Source organism: Marmota flaviventris, chromosome 11, assembly GCF_047511675.1.
Source record: "Marmota flaviventris isolate mMarFla1 chromosome 11, mMarFla1.hap1, whole genome shotgun sequence".
In the NCBI taxonomy this organism is placed as follows: domain Eukaryota; kingdom Metazoa; phylum Chordata; class Mammalia; order Rodentia; family Sciuridae; genus Marmota; species Marmota flaviventris.
In genome coordinates this window covers 11,306,887-11,325,332 of record NC_092508.1, presented here as the reverse complement: position 1 = coordinate 11,325,332, position 18,446 = coordinate 11,306,887, and the positions used below count along the sequence as shown (strand labels likewise).

Sequence of the window (18,446 nt, the reverse complement as noted above, 5' to 3'; positions counted from 1 at the left end):
GCATTGATATCGGTACCTCTGGACATGTAGTTATGCACTACTCAAACGAATACTATTTGAAAAGTTGAGATACTTTGAATTTTTAAAGCCTTTAAAACAGCATTCAGCATAGGTGGATATAGTACATCTCATATCTCAGACTATTTCAAGTATCAAATCTGTGTCATCCAGGGTTGAATACAGCACAACCTAGGAAACTACCAGAGTCTCTGGTTCATGGGAAATGTGACCCTAAACCTACTTATACAAAATCAAATGCCATACTGGTGTAGATGGTTAAAGCTCAACACAACCCCAGGAAACAATATGACATTCCTCTGATCAAAGTTTCTCAAAATAGGATCTAAGAGCCAGTGGCATCCTAGCCATTTAAGATGCCTGTTAAAAATGCAGATTCCTGGAGCTGGCATGGCTCAGTGGTAGAGTGCTCACCTAGCGTGTATGAGGTGCTGGGTTCGATTCTCAGCACTATATATAAATAAGTTAATTAAATAAAGGTCCATTGACAACTAAGTCCCACCATAGGAATCCCAACTTAGAACCCTGAGTCTGCCTCTTACCAAACTTCCTCATATGAGTTTGGGAATCCCTATGCTAGATCTAGTATCTGGTCTTTTGCCTTTTGAGACATGCCGTGTTCTTTGCAGGAATGTGGCGTAGAGGCATCAGATAGCTGCAGGACCTCTTTCAGGGTTCACTTTATTTGCTGCTAGTCAGTCCACCCAACTTGCCTCAGGGCCTCTGTCCTCACATGGGAGAGAGCAAACTCTGGTCTCTTTAATCCCCTTCTGTTATGATTTAGATGCAAACTATTCCCCAAAAGCCCATGTGCAAGACAACGCAAGAATTTCCAGAGGTAAAACGGATTAGATTATGAGAGTTTTAAACTAATCAGCAGATTAATCCACTGATTTGGATTAACTCGGTGGTAACTGTAGGTAGGCACAGTGTGGCTGGAGGAGGTAGGTTACTTCAGGTGTGACTCTGGGGTTTTTATTTTGTCCCTGGTGAGCAGAGCTCTCCCGGCTTCCTTGTTGCTATGTCCTGAGCCGCTTTTCTCCTCCATGCCCTTTTCTTCCTTTATGATTCTCTTGTCAGGTCTTTTGGTCACAGCAACACAAAGCTGACTAAGACACCTTTCATTCCCAGGCCTAGCAGCTCTCATTCTCCAGGCACATGGTTTCTCTAACAGTTTTCCACTTTGACCTGGACTTGACTACTTTGGGGTGGTTGCTTTCAGCAGAAGAGGCTTTTTGTCCCTTTCCAAAGTTCTCTTCCCACTGGCTGTCCATCTTTTTTCCTTATTCCCCAATGTCTTGAGAATGTTTACTCATACTGTTTTGTTTCGTTTTTCCGTGCGCAAAAGTTGAAAGATGTTTTAAGTGAAGTTTGTGATGAAAATACTGGCTAATTTTAAATGATCTGTGATTTAATTTCAAAATTCAATGAAAATGTATCCTTTATCTCTTGCTTAAAGAGCTGGAAATTGGGCCATTTCTGGTTTGAAACTCAAGTGGAAGGGAGTGAGAAGAAAATAGGTCTAATGCTTCTTTAAGCCTTCATCTGCTCCAGGGCTTTGAGAGCTTGGGCCAAAAGTATTGGTTTAGGAATTTTGTTGTTTGCTAGTAGAGGACCCCTCCCCATGCTCGAGTAAGAGGGTGAACCATGCATCCTAAGACTTGGAAGAAGATTGCTGCTGTCCTGGCAATTATGAAACCACCACTTGGGACAGGTCCATATCTACTGGGAAGCGCATCCTCTTGTCCCTCAGATGCAGGGGGCCTGCCCAGAAGCTGCTGAACCACCAGTTGCTGAGCTGCCAGCTTCACAGATGCTCTTAGTCAGTTTGGACTGCTTTAACAAAGTACCACAGACTGAGTGATCAAAACAACAGAAATGTATTTCTCAAAGTTCTGGAGGCTGGAAATCCCAGATGCTATCACAATTGAGGTCTGGTGAAGTCCCTTTTGCTGGATTATAGCCTTCTTACTGTACCCTCACATGGCAGAGCAAGCTTTGGTTTCTCTGTTCCCTCATAAGGACATTAACCATCATGGAGACTCCAACCTTATGACCTCATATACACCTAACCTGAGGGCCCCACCTGCAAATACCATTACATTGAAGATTAGGATTTCAGCATATGAATTTGAGATGAACACAAACTTCAGTCTATAGCAGATGCCTTTGTGATCTCTTTGATCCCAGACCAACTAGACAGGACAGCAGCAGCTAACTAGCTGGGTTCATAGGCTAAGGAATTATTAAAAAACTCTCCTAGAGAAACCATTAGTGGTAGACTCCTTTGCAGATTTCTAGGACTTTTGGAATACTCTGTTTATAAGTCCTCATCTTGCACATTATCCCAGTGTTAAGCCAGAGAAACCCCAGAGAAACGTCAGGCCGAGTTCTGACGGTCCTTAGACAGCTGTCCACACTCAGCCACTGCAGTTGGACATAGAATGGGAGCTACAAGACCCTCCTTTTATCTACCTTCCTCCCTTCTGATATTTTGCTGGGGTTACAAAAAGAAAAGGAACAGAAGTAAAGGGGGGGGGGGAGGGTGGTTGGGGACAAGTATAAATAGAGGGGTCTATGTGAAAATGTGAACCAGTAAACAGAACCACTTTGATTAGGCTTAAAATAAATCATTTTTCATATTACTGCATCCAGGATTGATTGTCTTGTTGCCACAGATTGTATGTTTATCTTCTGATTTGGAGTTAGAGTGGAGAGGGGGCTACATATCACCCCTATAAAAGCACGCAGTGACACAAGGTAGTGTGCACAGTAGCAACAGGACATTGTGCATTTAGAACTTGTTGAAGTGTCTATATTCGTATTCATGTCTTTCTCTCTCCCAATACCTTGTCAGTTTCCTCTGCTCAGGAAGAATTCTGATATGACACAGAAACTGCTAGATGCTGGCAAATAGTCCCTGGGTTTCAGACCATCTAGACAATAAACAACTCCATAATATTCAGTGCAGCAGCTTCTGTAGAGCCCATCTGTTTCAAAATAACCCTAATTCTGCTTACAATGCGGAATGCTTTGTTGACTGGAATTTGTCCTAGTTTTCTTCAGCCTTTTCAGTGTCATAGGCTTCTGGTTCCACCTGCTGGCAAATGCAAATACGGGAATGAAACCTGTGGGGGATATTTTCAGTTAAAAGAAAAATCTGAGCTGTTGTAGTTTGGGTTCTCAAAGGGTGGTGTAAAAATACAGTGACTCTGTAGTAATCAAATCAGAAACTGTTTCCTACCCCCTCTGGCAACATAGTGTCAGACCAGTGTTAGAGGACTACTTACCCTGGAATTAAGGAATCTGGAGCCCGATGCAGGGGAGGACTGACTCCACTCATTATATCCAACATAGCTCACACAGAAGATGATCAGCTGACAAAGCTGCTGGAGAAACCTACCCCACTGCTTCCATTTTACCCCTGGGCTCAACTGGCAAAGTTCAAAGCTTTATTGTCTTGGAACTCATTAAAAAAAAAAAATTAAAAGTGGAGAAACCTGGCCAAAACACCCCTTAAGGCAGGGGTTCAAATTTAACGTTGAAAAGTCATGTTGATAGCATGGACCTATGATGGGTGATGAAAAGACACTTCACCAAGACTCACACTCCAGTCTAGTCATAAGGATGAACTTCAGACAAACGTAACTGACGGGCTGTCTACAGGATGTCCGGCCACTCTCTTCAAGGCTGTCAAAGTCAGGGAGACAAGCAAAAGACTGAGAAACTGCCACAGACAAGAGAGACTAAGGAAACATTTTAACCAAGTGTGCTGTGGTCTCCTGGATTGGCTCCTGGAACAGAAAAAGAAAAGGGCAATTAGTGAAAAAACTGAAACTGGAATAAAAGTCTGGAATTCAGTTAATAGCAAAATACAAATGTTGATTTTTTGGAGTTGCCTCACTACACTAGGTCCCACCATGACCCTTCTGCAAAGATATGGAGTCTCCATCAACATCAGAAGAGGCTGAGAACTGCAGCCACCCATCCTAATTTGGTTTTCCAAAAGGGACAACCACCACCACCACCACAGCAGCAAGGCCTGACTGTAATAAGGCCTGCACCCATCCAGATCTTTAGGAGCCACTTTGGGAGTCAGGCATATTAACTTCTGAGAGGAGTAGAGGATTCTAATATCCCAACAGGCTTTCATCATTTTCTAGCATTTTTCAGGGGTGGGTGTGTGTGTGTGTGTGTGTGTTATCTTTTACCACTCACCCCCCTGCCCCCAAAGACTTCTGTATTCTACCTTCAGTTTTCTTTTTCTTATTGTAAAGTATATCCTCAAACCTATATCTCAAGACAGATGTTCAATTTCTCTGTCACTACAGCTGGACAACAAGGCCTTCATGTGACATAGACAGTGGGAACATGGAGGTGAAAGACATAGTCTTTGTCCTCAAGGAACCTCGTGTCTAGTTTTCCATGAGTTTTCATATATTTGCCTAGTGACCATCCCTAGATGATTATTAATTGGAAAAAGAAAAGTCCTTTAGAACATGAACAGGGAAGGGGCTTGTTGGAGATGGTCAACCTCTTATCAACCCCCAAAGTCAAACAGGTACCTCCAGATACTGACTAAAGGCATTCTGGTTTAGATCAAGGAAAATTCAGAGCATCCTAAAGCATCATTAAATGTATGTAAAATGTCTTTAAAAATCATTCCCAAGCTGTGCACAGTGGTTAATACCTGTAATCCCAGGGACTCAGGAAGTTGAGACAGGAGGATTGTAAGTTTGAGGCCAGCCTCAGCAATTTTGTGAGGCCCATTCTAAAAATAAAAAGGACTGGGATGTAGCACAGTAGTAAAATGTCCCTGGTACAAAAATCATTTCTAGTCTTATTAAAATCCCTCTTAATATAGTACCAAAATGATAAAAACTTTAGAAGAATTTAAGACATTGATTTTCCTTAAAAAAAAAAATAGAAAAGCACTTTTGCATCAAAATCTGTTCATTTGTTTTTTTGAAGAAAGTTTGTGTTCCAGTGACTCCTAGTAAAAGAGAAAGAGATGCTCCGTTGCACAGCTGCTTCTTCCTTCCTGATCCTCTTCCAGCAGTGAGGTGGAAGGATCATAGAGAGCTATTTTTCTTTAGGAAGTTACAAACCATACTCTATTTTTAAAAATACTTGATAGTTAACTACCAAAGCTGGCTTTTGCAAGAGGTGCCTATCTGTTGGTAAATCTTACTCTTTGTTAAAGGAGATGCTAATTCTAGATACATTCAGTGGTTCAAAATAAAATCTTACTATTTGCAGTGAGCCTTAATCTAAGGCAAAATTGTTGCTGCTGTGAAAGACCCTGTCTCCAGATCGTGTGGAGAATCTCCAGATCGAGACAGTGATACCCTTCAGGATTACAGGTTCTGGGATTGATCGAAATAGATGATTAACACACCTGTGTCTGAGGCACAATAGACACTGGTCTAAGCTTGAGTCTTGACCCCACCAGGGTCCACCTTGGGGTCTGGAAAGTGACTTCCAATCTTTAAGCCTGAATTTTTCATCTGTAAAATAAATAAGGAAATTCTTTCTGGAGGGATAAATAGGACAAAAGGCATAGATAACAATATGGATGAATCTAACAAACATAATGTTAGCTGAAGCCATTCACAGAGAGTACCTATTGAATGAATCCACTTATGGACAAAAGTAGGGAAAATGAATCTCTACTGTTAGAAATCAGAATAATGGATACTCTTGGATAGTAATTGTGCAGTGTAGATGGGGGCTTCTGAGTGTTGGAACATTCTATATTTTTACCTAGATCTGGGTTCCATATGTTCATTTCAGGAAAATTAATCAAGTGATGCACCCCCAAAAGAAAGGTAGTGGTAAATGGGATGGCATACAGCAACTTTCCAGCAAACATTCTTTTGTCTCTCCTTAACTTTGGTTTTTGGATATTCTAGGGTCTGGACCATATGCTGTCTGTATTGTAGGAAACATTAAACCTGACATTTTAACTTACTCAGATTGCTAACTGGATTATAGTCTATTAGGTTTAAGTCACTTGTGTCCTTTAAAGGTCTTCAACATCAACTAACAGCAGTGGGAAGAAACGTACACCAGGTAAAGTGGGGACTGTATTACTCCCACTTTGAGATTCCAGGTATTTTTTCAGAATTAGGAAATGCTCACTACTGCAGTTTGCTTGGTTGAAGAGATAGGAATGTCAATGTATTCTATCTCAGATCACACCTACATGTTACCCTTCTCATAAGTCATAATGAAAGTTTGATTTGTATGAAATTTAGAAGGTTTAAATCAATTTCAAATATTTTTTAAAAGAGATCATATTATAATTAGTGACTCAAGAGGTAAAGTGGTCTCACTATCCCTAAGTGCCTCCCCCTTTTTAAAAATGCCGTTCTAGATTGCTAGATTGCTGGGGTTTCTTCCAGACCTTTTTGGTCTTTGTCAGTAAATGACTTAGCAACAATCCTTTCAGGAGGTTTTGCTATTCATGGGATTCTAATAAAGTACCATCCTTGAAAGAGGGAACATGGGTCCCATGCTGCTGCCCTCCTTTGCCAATAGAAATCCCAAAGAATGCAGTGATTTATTTAGAGCTTTCCTGTTTTTTTCTTTCTTTCTTTTTAAGTTATTTTCTCTTTAGCTCCCTAATTTAAGTGAGAGATATTATGCCATCCTGCAGCTTCACTTTAGTATAATTTCACTGAGTGGCATAGAGTGCTCATCAGATCATGGGCAGATCTGTGAATACCAGGAAATTAAACATCTCTGTTTACATGGATGGTGAACAGTAGGAAAAATGGCCGTCAACTGATGGCACACTCTTTAGCAATTCTTATCTGAAGAAAATTGCTTCTCTTCCCTTAGCAGTAAAATGCAGGGGTTACTGCATTATACATAAGGATAGAAAACTGAAAAAAATTCCATCAAGAACCACAAATCAATAAATCTTGTGATCTCACTACTGGTGCTATAATTGAGCCAAATCGCCCTAAGCTGGGCAGGGTTCCTGAGTTTCTTTGAAGCACACTCACTGTTTCTTTGAGTAAAATTGAGGGCTGACCTTCATTTACAGGAACAGAGAGGCAAATCTCTTAAATACTAATATTCTGTACCAGGTTCCTCGGAGCAGGACCATTTCACTCAGGCTGGTGATGTTCAATTCATAATATAACTAAACAGAAAAAAGGTCTTGGCTGGTTATCCCAGCTTCCCCAGTGACCCATGTTACAAAAGTGAGCCATTCAGTGAAGGTTGTTGATTACCTTTTTTTTTAATCAGTTCTTAGAAGGCAAATACTTAGAAACTAGCAACTCCACACAAAGCACTGCTAAAATGATCTATAAACATGATTGGGCTCTTGTCTTTAAGAAGTTACTAGTTTTGTTATTTTGTTTTATATACATACATATCTTATACAGAGCTGGTTAATAGAAACAAATGAGTATTTAACACATTTCTTGATGTTAGAGATTAAAAACCAAAAAATTCAGTGTTCAACAGGCCTTCATTACCCAGGTAGCACTCAGCTAAGCACTTTATATGTATTGTCACTTGTGATCCTCTCAACACCCAGTGAAGGAGTATTCTTACTATGCCCACTTCACAGATAAAGAAACTAAGACCAAGATAGGGTAGCCCAATGTTCATGGTTGTGCAGCTGAAAATTTGAGGAGTTGGGATTTAATCCCAGGTTGTTGGATTCCAGGGCCATGGAAGGGACCCTACAGTTACCTTGCTCAGTACCTTCCCTCACATGAGAACCAGTCAGTTCCTGCTGAAATGCAGAATCTCATCCACAGCGTCTCCACTAGTCCAGGCAGAGTTGGGAAGCCATATTTCAATTCCCTATCCCTATGTACTTAACAACTCTAAGAACATAACAGAAACACAGGGATAAAATCCTCTGAGACAAGCCTGGTGAGGACCCTGGAGGATCAACTCAGCAACAATAGGTTATGTGACACAAGCAGAAAACACAGGAATGGTTAAGAAAAAGTCAGTGCAGTGCAGGACACTGGAAAGCAGGGCCTCGCTGAGGCTGAGTGGGCAGCCCAGAGGCCTTGTCTCTAGTGTGGCCCTGACCCAAAGTGCACACACAGCAGACAGCAGGCATGTAGCTAACTGCCATCAAGTTTATAGTTCTCTTCAAAATACAAAGATTGTTTTACAGTTAAAAACTTTGCTAAAACATTATCTAGAATTTAGAACAGTGCAGTGTTCAGAGACAAAAATGAAGCAATTCAATCTTTCCTAATAGTCAAAAACACTGTTTTAAGAATTTAAAATACCAAGAAAATCAGGCCTTATTCCAGTCAGGCCTTGCTGCTGCTGCTGCAGTGATGGTGGTGGTGGTGGTGGTAGTGGTTGCCCCTTTTGGAAAACCAAACCACTTTAGTGGCCAGCAGAATTTAAGGAGACCCGTTGGAATTTCAGAGTCACATCTTTTATAATAGCAGAGTCCCTTAGAGTTAAGGGCTTAGACTGAACCTTATTATTTTCTTAGTTTCAAATAACAGTGAGTTCCCACATCTCATGAAGAAAAAAGATCACTGAGTTTGGGCAGGAAGGCTGGAGATGGTGAGAAGGTGTAGGCTTAACATTTGGTGTTTGGGAAGTGATGGCATTTGAGGAAATGGGAAGAGAATCAGAAGACCTAGGTTCAAGTTTTGCTTCCCTTTGTGCTAGCCTGTGCCCTTAGATGTGTTCCTAACACTCTCTAGTCTGAGTTCCTCATCTGTAAAATTGGAATGATTAAATTGGAAATAAAAAATATGTGCAATGGGGCGCCTTAAAGGACTGTAGAGGATAAAAAGCATTCTTGGTCCTCCCGACATGAGTTTTCTGCTTCACTATGTGGCATCTCTTCTGTTGACTCAGCCCTAGTTCTCCTTGAACACCCTGCAGATGAGTCAAAGCATGTATGCTGGCTGCTCATTTTGAGAGCTGGACCTGAGGAACCTTCCGAGTCTGCCTCTTCTAATTTCTCCCTGTGTTTCCCTTCATGGAAACATTAATTAATCCTCCCAAAGGGAATTGCAGTATTCTCTACTATGTGAAGTCACCAGATGATGCTGTATCTCCCATTGGGAGTCTGAGGACTCTTCCAGCATCCATGGGTTGGTGCCCTGTGGCCTGATATCAACATGTCACGTTGATATCAGGCCACAGGGCACCAACTTCTGATTCTGCCCACAGCTCATTCTAACAGAGCTCCCTGGAACAGGGTGTCAGACACTGGCTTGAACTGACAAGTACAACTAAATATATTGTTGTTCTTAAAAACACCTGTGGAAGGCAAAGTAGGATTTGGAGCTGATCACATAATGCAATTCTGAGCAATAAACTAGTGATGATTTGATTCATGAATTTGTTGTTTCAGAGCACTTACCATCTTGAACAAAGAAAAATTCCTTTACAAATATGTGTGACAGAAACCACATCTGACAAAACTTTTAATCTTATATTATTCATAAAATCTTTATGAATTATACGGTCTATGGCTTATAATATGCTGAATGACATCTTTAATATAATAACAAATTGACACATATTTCACAAAAAACGCCTTGCAGGAGAGATTTACTCAGCAGTATTGAGTGTGGGGTGAGGCTGGCCTGTTTACTTCGTGTGTGCAAGTCGGAAAGAGAGACAGGGGTTCAGGATTGTCAGCAGGAAAGGAAGGCCCATTATGGGTAGGCATTGGGATCCCCAAAACAGTGGGGAAGGAAAAGCGTAAAAAGGGGCCACCTTTGATCCTGTTTTGGATTTCTCTTTGACAAGTGAAATTCTAGTCCTAGCTTGAACAGATTGACTCTTAATCTCCCATTGCTTTAGGAACATTGCTTTTTATAGTCTTAACAGTTGTCATTTGATATAAAAATCTTGGAAGAGGCTCCATTCTTGGAGAATGAGCAAAAGGGATCAAGCGTTCACTTCCTTTCCCTCTGGAGAAAGCAACTCCTCTTGCCCACCCAAACTGCCCAGTGAGGCCAGCACCGCTGGAATATTGTCCCACTGTATCATCCATGTCAGAACCTCAGTGGGCCATGTTGGATGCTGCTGCCTGGCTATAGTAGATACCTTGGGAGTCACAGGCAGGTGCTGTTAAGTCCCTATGTTTATTGGACACAAGTGTGTGCTTAGGGCTGTTTCAGGCACTAGGAAGCAGGGAGAAGAGTCAAAGATGTGCCCTGCCATTTTAGAGCTTATGATACTAGTATGAGAGTGAAGAGGTATACAAATGGCAACACTATCTGGCAGAATGTGGCAGCCACTGAATGAGGACATCTCACAGGAAGGTGCTGAAAGTGGAAAAGTTTGAATTTGGAAAGTTCCCTAGTGGGTGGCTAGGCACTGAAGAGGGCAGAATAATGCTTTTGGTTGGTGTAGGTACTGAGTGGGGGGAGTTCAGGGAAAATTAACAGGGTTTGCAGAGATGTGAAAGTGAGAAGATGTAGCCTTTTGGTCCATGTGCTTGAAAGTGGGCCGGCTACTTACCAGTCCGTGGTCCTCATGGAGGATGCGGAGGCTCTCTTGGTAGGTGTTGGCTGCTGGTCCCTTGACATCAAGGACTGTATGGTTTTCTTCCTTTATTACTCTATGTGATGCCTGAAAGTGTTTTCTCTATAGTAACTAGAGTATTTATGTCATTATAAACTACATTGTAGTATGTTTATAGATAGAAGAAACCTTTTTAATATGAAAGGTTTGAAAAATTTCAAATGGAGAGTTCATATGAAAAATCAGGCACAATATTTAATGGTCTTGTGAAGGGTCCTTCATATGAAAGTCCCTTCTTATGACCTTTTAGTATCATGCCTGAACTTTTGTCCGCCTGGCCAGGTGCCCATCAGTGCTCTGTGGCCCATGCTGTCCCCATTTGTCTCATTCAGGGTGAGATTCTGATCACAAGAGTGGGATAGAAGGTGGGAGGTTAGAAGGAGGGAAAGGAAGGCCCCAGAGGGCAAGTTAGTAGTGATAGATGGGCATTTAAAAAAGAAGAAGAAAGAAAACTAAGCCCTAGATATGATGGAGGGCTAAGTAGGCTAAGTAATGCAAAATATGGAGCCTGGTGGAAGGAAAAAGGAACAGAGAGGAATGTTAAGAAGAGCCAGAATTAATCAAATTAAGTTCCAGGGACTGAACCACGTTAAAAATATTGACTTGATGTTGAAATTAATATTGACAGCTGAAGTTTAAATATGTTTGTTATATATCTTTTTCATGTTAAAATAAAAATGACACCAAAGTGCTATGTTGACATTCTTTCCCCCCGCTCAGAATCCTAGCGTACATGATGCCTTGTTAAGTGTCAGAACAATGGATAGCCAGTATTTGATTTTCCCTTTCCTTTCTCACTACAGGAAACACCAGAAATAGCCCACCATCCTATGGGTTTCACCTCTCACCAGAAGAAATGAGGAGACAACGGCTTTACAGATTTGATGGCCAGTGAGGTGGCACAAGGTCTTGGGAAGACATGGTCCAGTTGTGTAACTATTGCCCATTTGGCTCACTCCCCAAGCCCCTAATTAGTTTTAAACAAAAACAGAATATACCATTATGGCCCCAGATTGCTCTTGTCTGCTGTGAACCATCACTCCATGGCCCCTGCAAGTCCAGATTGCCTTTTCTGAAAACTGGACTTGTCCAAGGCGGGCTCAGCTTCTGGGAGTGGTCCTTCTGGCCCTATTTTCTGCTCTAACAGAAGCTCACTTCCTCAACTTTGGGACCAGTTTCCACATTCCTTCTCTCTCTCCTGACTCAGTGGTGCCTCTGCCCTGTTTTGCTTTTGAAGACTGTGACTTTCACCAGGAAGCTTTGTTTTCACAAGATGGGAAGATCAGTCCCTCACTCTGCCTGGAATGCTTGTGCTGACTTGGCAGGAGATGGGCACATTGCCATGGTGACTGCTCAGGAAGAGGATGTGGCTACCTTCCCAGCATACTGTTCTCTTCTTCTTCTCCCAGGCATCTCAGCTCCTCTGGCCACCAGGTCTGGGTGCTAGTCACAGTGGCTTGCTTTTTGTGTTGCTCTGCCTATAGAATGTTTTACTGAAGAAGTGTAAGAATGGCCTAAGATGGAGAAAACACCTGCCCACTCCATTAGGTATCAGATGGCACCTGCAGTCAGAGTTAACAGCCACCCCTCCAGAGGCAGTATGTATACCCACAAGATGGGACCTATCATGTATCTCATCAGCAAAGCAGCAGCAGCCACATACAGAGTAGAGTGAAGGCATTCAGTGGACTGAACACTAGCAATCCTCCTTACAGGAAGTATTTTTTCCTTTAAAAAAGTGCCTCTTCATTGTCCTCTGTAACTACCATTTGCCCTGGACAAGTGTTCAAAACATGCCCCAGGGCCCTGCAGTGTTAGACACAGATTGTCTGTCGAAGTCATTTAAGGTATTTCCTGGTGCAGGTGTGTTATGAATAAAAAAGAACAAAGCCAAAACATCATTAATGTTGAATTGTCATAGAGCTATTTATTTTTAAAGAGATTTAGAAGCAGTCAAAAATCTTCCTCTTATCTGTCATTTATAATAGTTTTTTCTGACTATGAAAATAATAAATATGCCTTCTATATGCATAAAGCAAACATTTATAATGAAATAATACTAAGTGTTAACAGTTTTTTTTTTTTGAGAAGAGAGAGAGAAAAAAAAATTTTTTTAATTTATTTTTCAGTTTTCCATGGACACAACATCTTTATTTTATTTTTATGTGGTGCTAAGGATCGAATCCAGCACCCCGCACATGCCAGGCAAGCGTGTTTCCGCTTGAGCCACATCCCCAGCCCCAACAGGTTATTTTTGAGGGGTGGAGTACATGTGATTTTGCTTTCTTTTTACAATTTTATATTGCTAATTTTTAAGAGTGTGGCGGGTACTGCAGTCAGGAAAACCAGTTTATATAATAAATCAAGAAATACAAAACCAGTAAAACAGATGTAAAATACTATGCATTCACTAAGAAAGCTCACTGGATAAAACAGTAATACAAATAAATACATACACAATTTTAAAATCACCTGTATACCCACCATTCAGAGGTAACCAGGTTTAATATTTTGGGGAAGTGCCTTCTCGACTTTTGGTTTTGTACATTTCACAAATTTTGCAGCACACTGGCTATGCAGTTTTTTATGCAGTTCCTAATCTGTATATACCTGGAAGAGATCTTGACCCCAACATATAAAGGAGCTAAGAAAATCACATGGGTCCAGGGAACTCTCCGACCCTGCCACCGGCTGGCACAGTGACACCCAAGCTCCTTGATTTAATGTATCACTGATGTAAAACTACAGCTTGTTGATAATATAAATTGTATCCAAGTCTGGTAGCTTTAAATAATATTTATATTAAAATGTTCAAAAGCTAAATTATTATTATCTCCCAACTCTATAAATTTGACTTCTAGAAGAAATAACCTCTTTCTTACATACCATATTTTCATACACATAGAAATTATGCTGTAACACTTATCTCTCCACTGCCATCATCATCTGTGCATAACTACACCAAGAAGTGCCTTCCACAGGGAGTGAGGGTTGTGACTGACCCTGGAACGACACCTGTGTTTTATTTACCTTTCTGCATTCTCCCTGTGTCCCACCTCTACCATCCCGAGGCTTGTGGTAGGTAGGGGCTTATTAAATGTTAGTTTCCCACCAAAGTGTTTTTCCAGTTTCTTTAAAAGGCTTTCTGGCTATGTTTTTATTGCTGGAGTTCAATAGTAGTACCACCTCACTCTATGTGATTTGTCAGATACTAAAACACTGGAATTAGATTTGGGGTAGTATAGATATAATATGCATGCTTTCTTTAGTTATGGAGTGGAAGATTACCAAACATTCGGAGATGTGGGAAAGGTCTTTTAGTAATAAATATAAACTGTCTATTTTTGCACAAAATAAAGATGTTCTGGAAATTATTATAATTATGTTTTTCAGTTAATGGGCTTGCCTATAACCAGTGCTTACTGTCTTCAGTGTCGATTTGGGGGAGGGGGTATCATTGTTTTTTCCTCTACAGTAAGGAATCCCCAAAGTTATGCTAACAAACTGGAACTGGGTTAGAAAAGACAGATAAAGGCAATGCCTTAAACAAAGTATCTTTAATAGGGAGTGAATATTAAGAGCTGATTCTTTAATTTGGTTTCTTTCTTTAATCATAGTTTCCTGATCACTTGTTACACACCCAGTTCCCATAGTTTGTTGTGGTAAATAAACTTAGACCTTTTAATATGGACTCTTTCCTTGGTTCTCAAGAGGAAGTAGTTAGAATCACTTCCTGTTCATGAGTTGAAATTCATTGCCTGAGATTCCACAGTTGTGCACAGTAATGTTCAACTCTCCTCCGTCTTTATAAATGCCTTCTGGCGAAGCTCAAGCTGAGAAGGAATTAACTACTTTTGGTAGCACTAGGGCCAGTCTACGTATTTGGCACATGTTCTGCTGCCTGGGGAGTAAGCTAAGGGAATGAGGTGACCCCTCCACACACAGGACCATAAGGTGGGGTTGGGGTGGGGGAAGACCTTGCATCCTTGTTCCCAGTTTTAGTTTCTCTCCAGAGATTGATTATTCAATAGCTAAAATATTCAATTACTCATTTAAAAAAACTTATCATTTCTTCCTTTCCCTTCCTGTGGCTCACTACAGTCATTTCCTAATTTTCTTTCTATTTAAATTTTTGGGGCCCCTAATATTTCATTTTCAAACCACAGACTCTCAGGAGGACCTTAAAATCTTTCAAGTCATTACTCTGCTCAGTGCTTCAAAGTCTTCACTCATTCTCCACCAGGCTACCCATCTAGGCTTCCAAAAACCACTCTTTTGCAATGCCACTCATCATCTCAGATGCCTTTTATTGTCTGTTGGTTGCCAAAGATAAAAGTGGGAGTCGTTAGCCTGGATAACAGGGCTCCACCCAGGCTTTTGACCCCCACCCCATTTGTGCACAGCAGAGCTTGCTCTCTGGCCTCCCTACCAACTAGGATCACTATTTTCTAACCTATCCACAAGTAGAGAAAGTTCCTAAGAGGTAATGGTGTCATGAGTGAGAGCACTGTCTATAGCAACAGGCAGAGTGGATTCAAGTTCTAGGTACTAACTCTATGACCTTGAGCAGGTTATTTATTCTAAAACAGTTTCCTTGGAGGTAAAGTAGGATGTTTGTGGCGTTGAGAGAGCACATATGGTAGGGTTTATATGGTTTCTGTTACATAGTAGGTGCACAATAAATGTTAAATATCCTTATTTTCCCATCAGGTAAGAGTTTTAACCAAATATCATTGAAGTTCCCTTGCATTTAAAAGACTAAGTCCAAGAAACTTATTGATCACCTGTACTCCACTTATCCTCAATTCCAGCAACTCAGGGCTACAGGTTACATTTCATATTTATACAGCTGACTCACATACCTTTAATCCTGCAGAATAACCTTGTGAAGCAGGTGGTTTCATTCTTGCTCAATTAATGAGACAACTGAGGCCCAGAAATGTCTGAGCCACACACTGTTCAGGCAACTCAATGGGTGTAGATGCAGCCTTTCTGCCCTCAGGCCTGTTTTTGTTTTTTGTCTCCTTCACTGGGTGCAGAACTGTGCTTCACAGAGCCTCAGAATCCCATCCTTTCAAGCCTCTGATCTTCCCTTTTCAATTTACATCCACCAAGGAACATTCCTTATTTTCCCCACTATGCCATTTCAAAGGGTGGGACCCATTATGAAGTAGGTTAAACAAAGTAAACCCACTTTGGCTTGAAAGAAAATTAATTCAAATGAAACACAATTATTTAGGGAAGCCACTACAGAACTTTATGTATAAGGAACCATATTATATATAAGTGGTAATACAGCAAAGACTTAAGTGTCAACAGCAAGCCAGGCATCTTGCAGAAGTTATTTGTTCAAGTTACTTGTAGCTTTACAACTCTAGGTTAGAGAGAGGAATGCAATTTATTGGCCATGTTTCACATTTTTTCCATAAATCTTTAAATATTTAAGCACCATAAAATTCAAGCATTTCACACAAATGTGGCAGCCAGCCTTGGTGGTTTAAAATGCATTATGCAGAGTTTCCTGGCAGATAACAACAGTGACAATTACACAGTACTGATCTTTAACGTCAATTGTTTGTTCCCCACAGAACTTACCAGTAATGTCCCTGCAGGAAATTATGATTGTGTGTGTGTGTTTGGTACAGTAATTTTGAGGATATAAATAAAATAGCATTCCCCAAAACATTAAGAATTGACCAGGTATAATAATTCAAATCAGTAATTTATATGCCTTTTGAGAATCATAGCTCTCTATTGTGTGTTTAAAAAAAACACCCAAGGAATATTTTTCACATTGAATAATTAAATAAAAGATGTGGCCATAATCAATGCATGATGATAGCTATTTGTGAGAGAGATAATCTAACTTTAACTTTCAACACAAGAGTAGGTATTATGTCCTATCATCCTATTAGATAAATGAGGGAGATGAGGTTGAGGGAGTTGTGGAACTGGCCCAGGTGAACCAGCTGGATAGAGATGGAGCTGGATCAAGATCTGCGTACAACCAACTCTAAAGTCATTTTCCCACCATTCTTGCAGCTGAACCAAGTAAAAGTTACAATTGTCAAATTATTGCAGTGAGCTGATAAAACACAAATCTAATATAATTAATAATATAATTTCCTGGAACACAGATGGTTTGCTAATCTACAATAGGCTCTAAATAAAATCTTTGATAAAAATCTTAAGTTTCATGGACCATTCCACTGGCTATTTTTCTAAGCACCATTACATACACACAAATTTTGTAGAGGCATACTTTTGCTAGGAAGCTCTTAAATCAAGAGGGAATAGTGGTTACAGTATGAACTGTCATGGCACAGTACAATGAAGGGTCTTCTCTAAGCCAAGTCTTTCAAATCTCATCATTTCTGAAATTTCATTTTATATTAAAAAATTATTTTTGAGGGGAAAAGTGATGACTAAAGCTTAATTGCCTTTCTGCAGGTGTTGTAATAGGAGACTGTGGGTGTGCAGAATGTTGAACATTCTGATATTTTGAAGTTAAGAAATGGCTTATTTACCATTTTACCACTGAGGACCTTATATGCAGACCTGAACATCTAATGCCTAATGAGGCTTGTAGAATTATCATTAAATAAAAGTGTTGGCAACAATATGCTAAGTTCTGCTAGCACTGGACAAATGAAGTGTGGTCCCTGCCCTCCAGAGGCTTAGATTTTAGTTAGGGAATGAAGGACATGTGCTGAGACCTTAGAGAAGTACTGGGGAAACAGAAAGAGAGGCCAGCCCCACTAATTGTATTGGTGGCAGCTGAAGAGAGTCCAAATCTCCTTGAGGGAATTCACATGCATGCCCCTAATTTAGTCTTGAAAGATATGTAGGCATCTGCCAAGTCAGTAGACCAGAGGGAAGATATGGCTGGTGTAAGAGAAGGAACCAAAGGCACAGAGGTACTGCAAGAGTTTGCAGAACGGTGTACAATTCATGGTGGCAAGAGATAGTCCCAGGTGTAAGCCATGGACAGTTCATGCTGGACCTCTCACCCATTGTGAAGTCATTTGGACTTGGGCAATGCAGTCATTGAAGGGTTTTAAGCCAAAAGATAACAAAACCAAGTTTGGATGGAACTTAGATGACAACTGAGATTTGAAACTGGAGGAACTGGTCGGAAGATGTCTACTGCAAGAGGGTAGTTGGAGAGTCTCGTTAGGTACAAAGATGCTGGAGAGGAGGCAGCAATCCAGAGGAAGATGACTCAGATGCAGCCTGGGGAGTTGGAGAGCAGAAGGAACCCACCACATGCAGCATGGGGGACCACCTGGTGTCCTTCCCAGAATAAGGATCCAGAGGGAAGCATCCTAGTCCTCCAGCTTGAGCCTCAGAGCACTTCCCACTAGGCAATCAAGGTACAGTCCAACCAGTTAGGGGGAGAGAGATTTTGATAAGGATCATTACCGGTGATGGATTAGAACAAATTCATGGCCTTCAAGAGAAAGGGTAATTTAAAGCACATTGATATATAACGAGGTGAAAAAAAATAATGGCTTAAAATAAATAAGTTCTTTTTCCTATTCTGCCAATTTGACCATTTAAAATACTTCTTCAAAGCCAGGAGGGCAGCATTTGGGCTATATTTAGAGAGGACTCCTGTGATGTCAGTATTCTGAACTACCTTATACTCACTGTCCCAGACACACTGTGGAGGAAAGTCCACTTAATGCAGCCTAGTGTTTGTTGTATTGTTTGTTTGTTTTACATGTTTTAAAGTTTGCTAAGATAATACTCTAATACCAGAGTTAAAGGATTTAAAATAATTTAGCAAACAAGATACAATTCTGATGTTCCATTTTTCATCCTTACCTCTAGGCTTAAATTTGAGCTACCCAGACATATTTAACATGCATAGCATGGTTAAAAGGGGG

At 40.7% G+C, this 18,446-nt stretch overlaps 1 protein-coding gene across 6 annotated transcripts in view; it reads left to right on the top strand.

Moving 5' to 3' along the window:
* Rhbdd1 (rhomboid domain containing 1) overlaps positions 1–13,931 on the top strand; it is a 135,866-nt gene extending 121,935 nt beyond the window's left edge. For all 6 annotated transcript variants that reach the window (XM_034635736.2, XM_071619589.1, XM_071619587.1 and 3 more), the window contains one exon: positions 11,361–13,931. In XM_034635736.2, the coding sequence (XP_034491627.1) occupies positions 11,361–11,452 (92 nt within the window). In that variant the 3' untranslated portion in view covers positions 11,453–13,931. The remainder of the gene's footprint in view (positions 1–11,360) is intronic.
* The last annotated feature ends 4,515 nt before the right edge of the window (positions 13,932–18,446 follow it).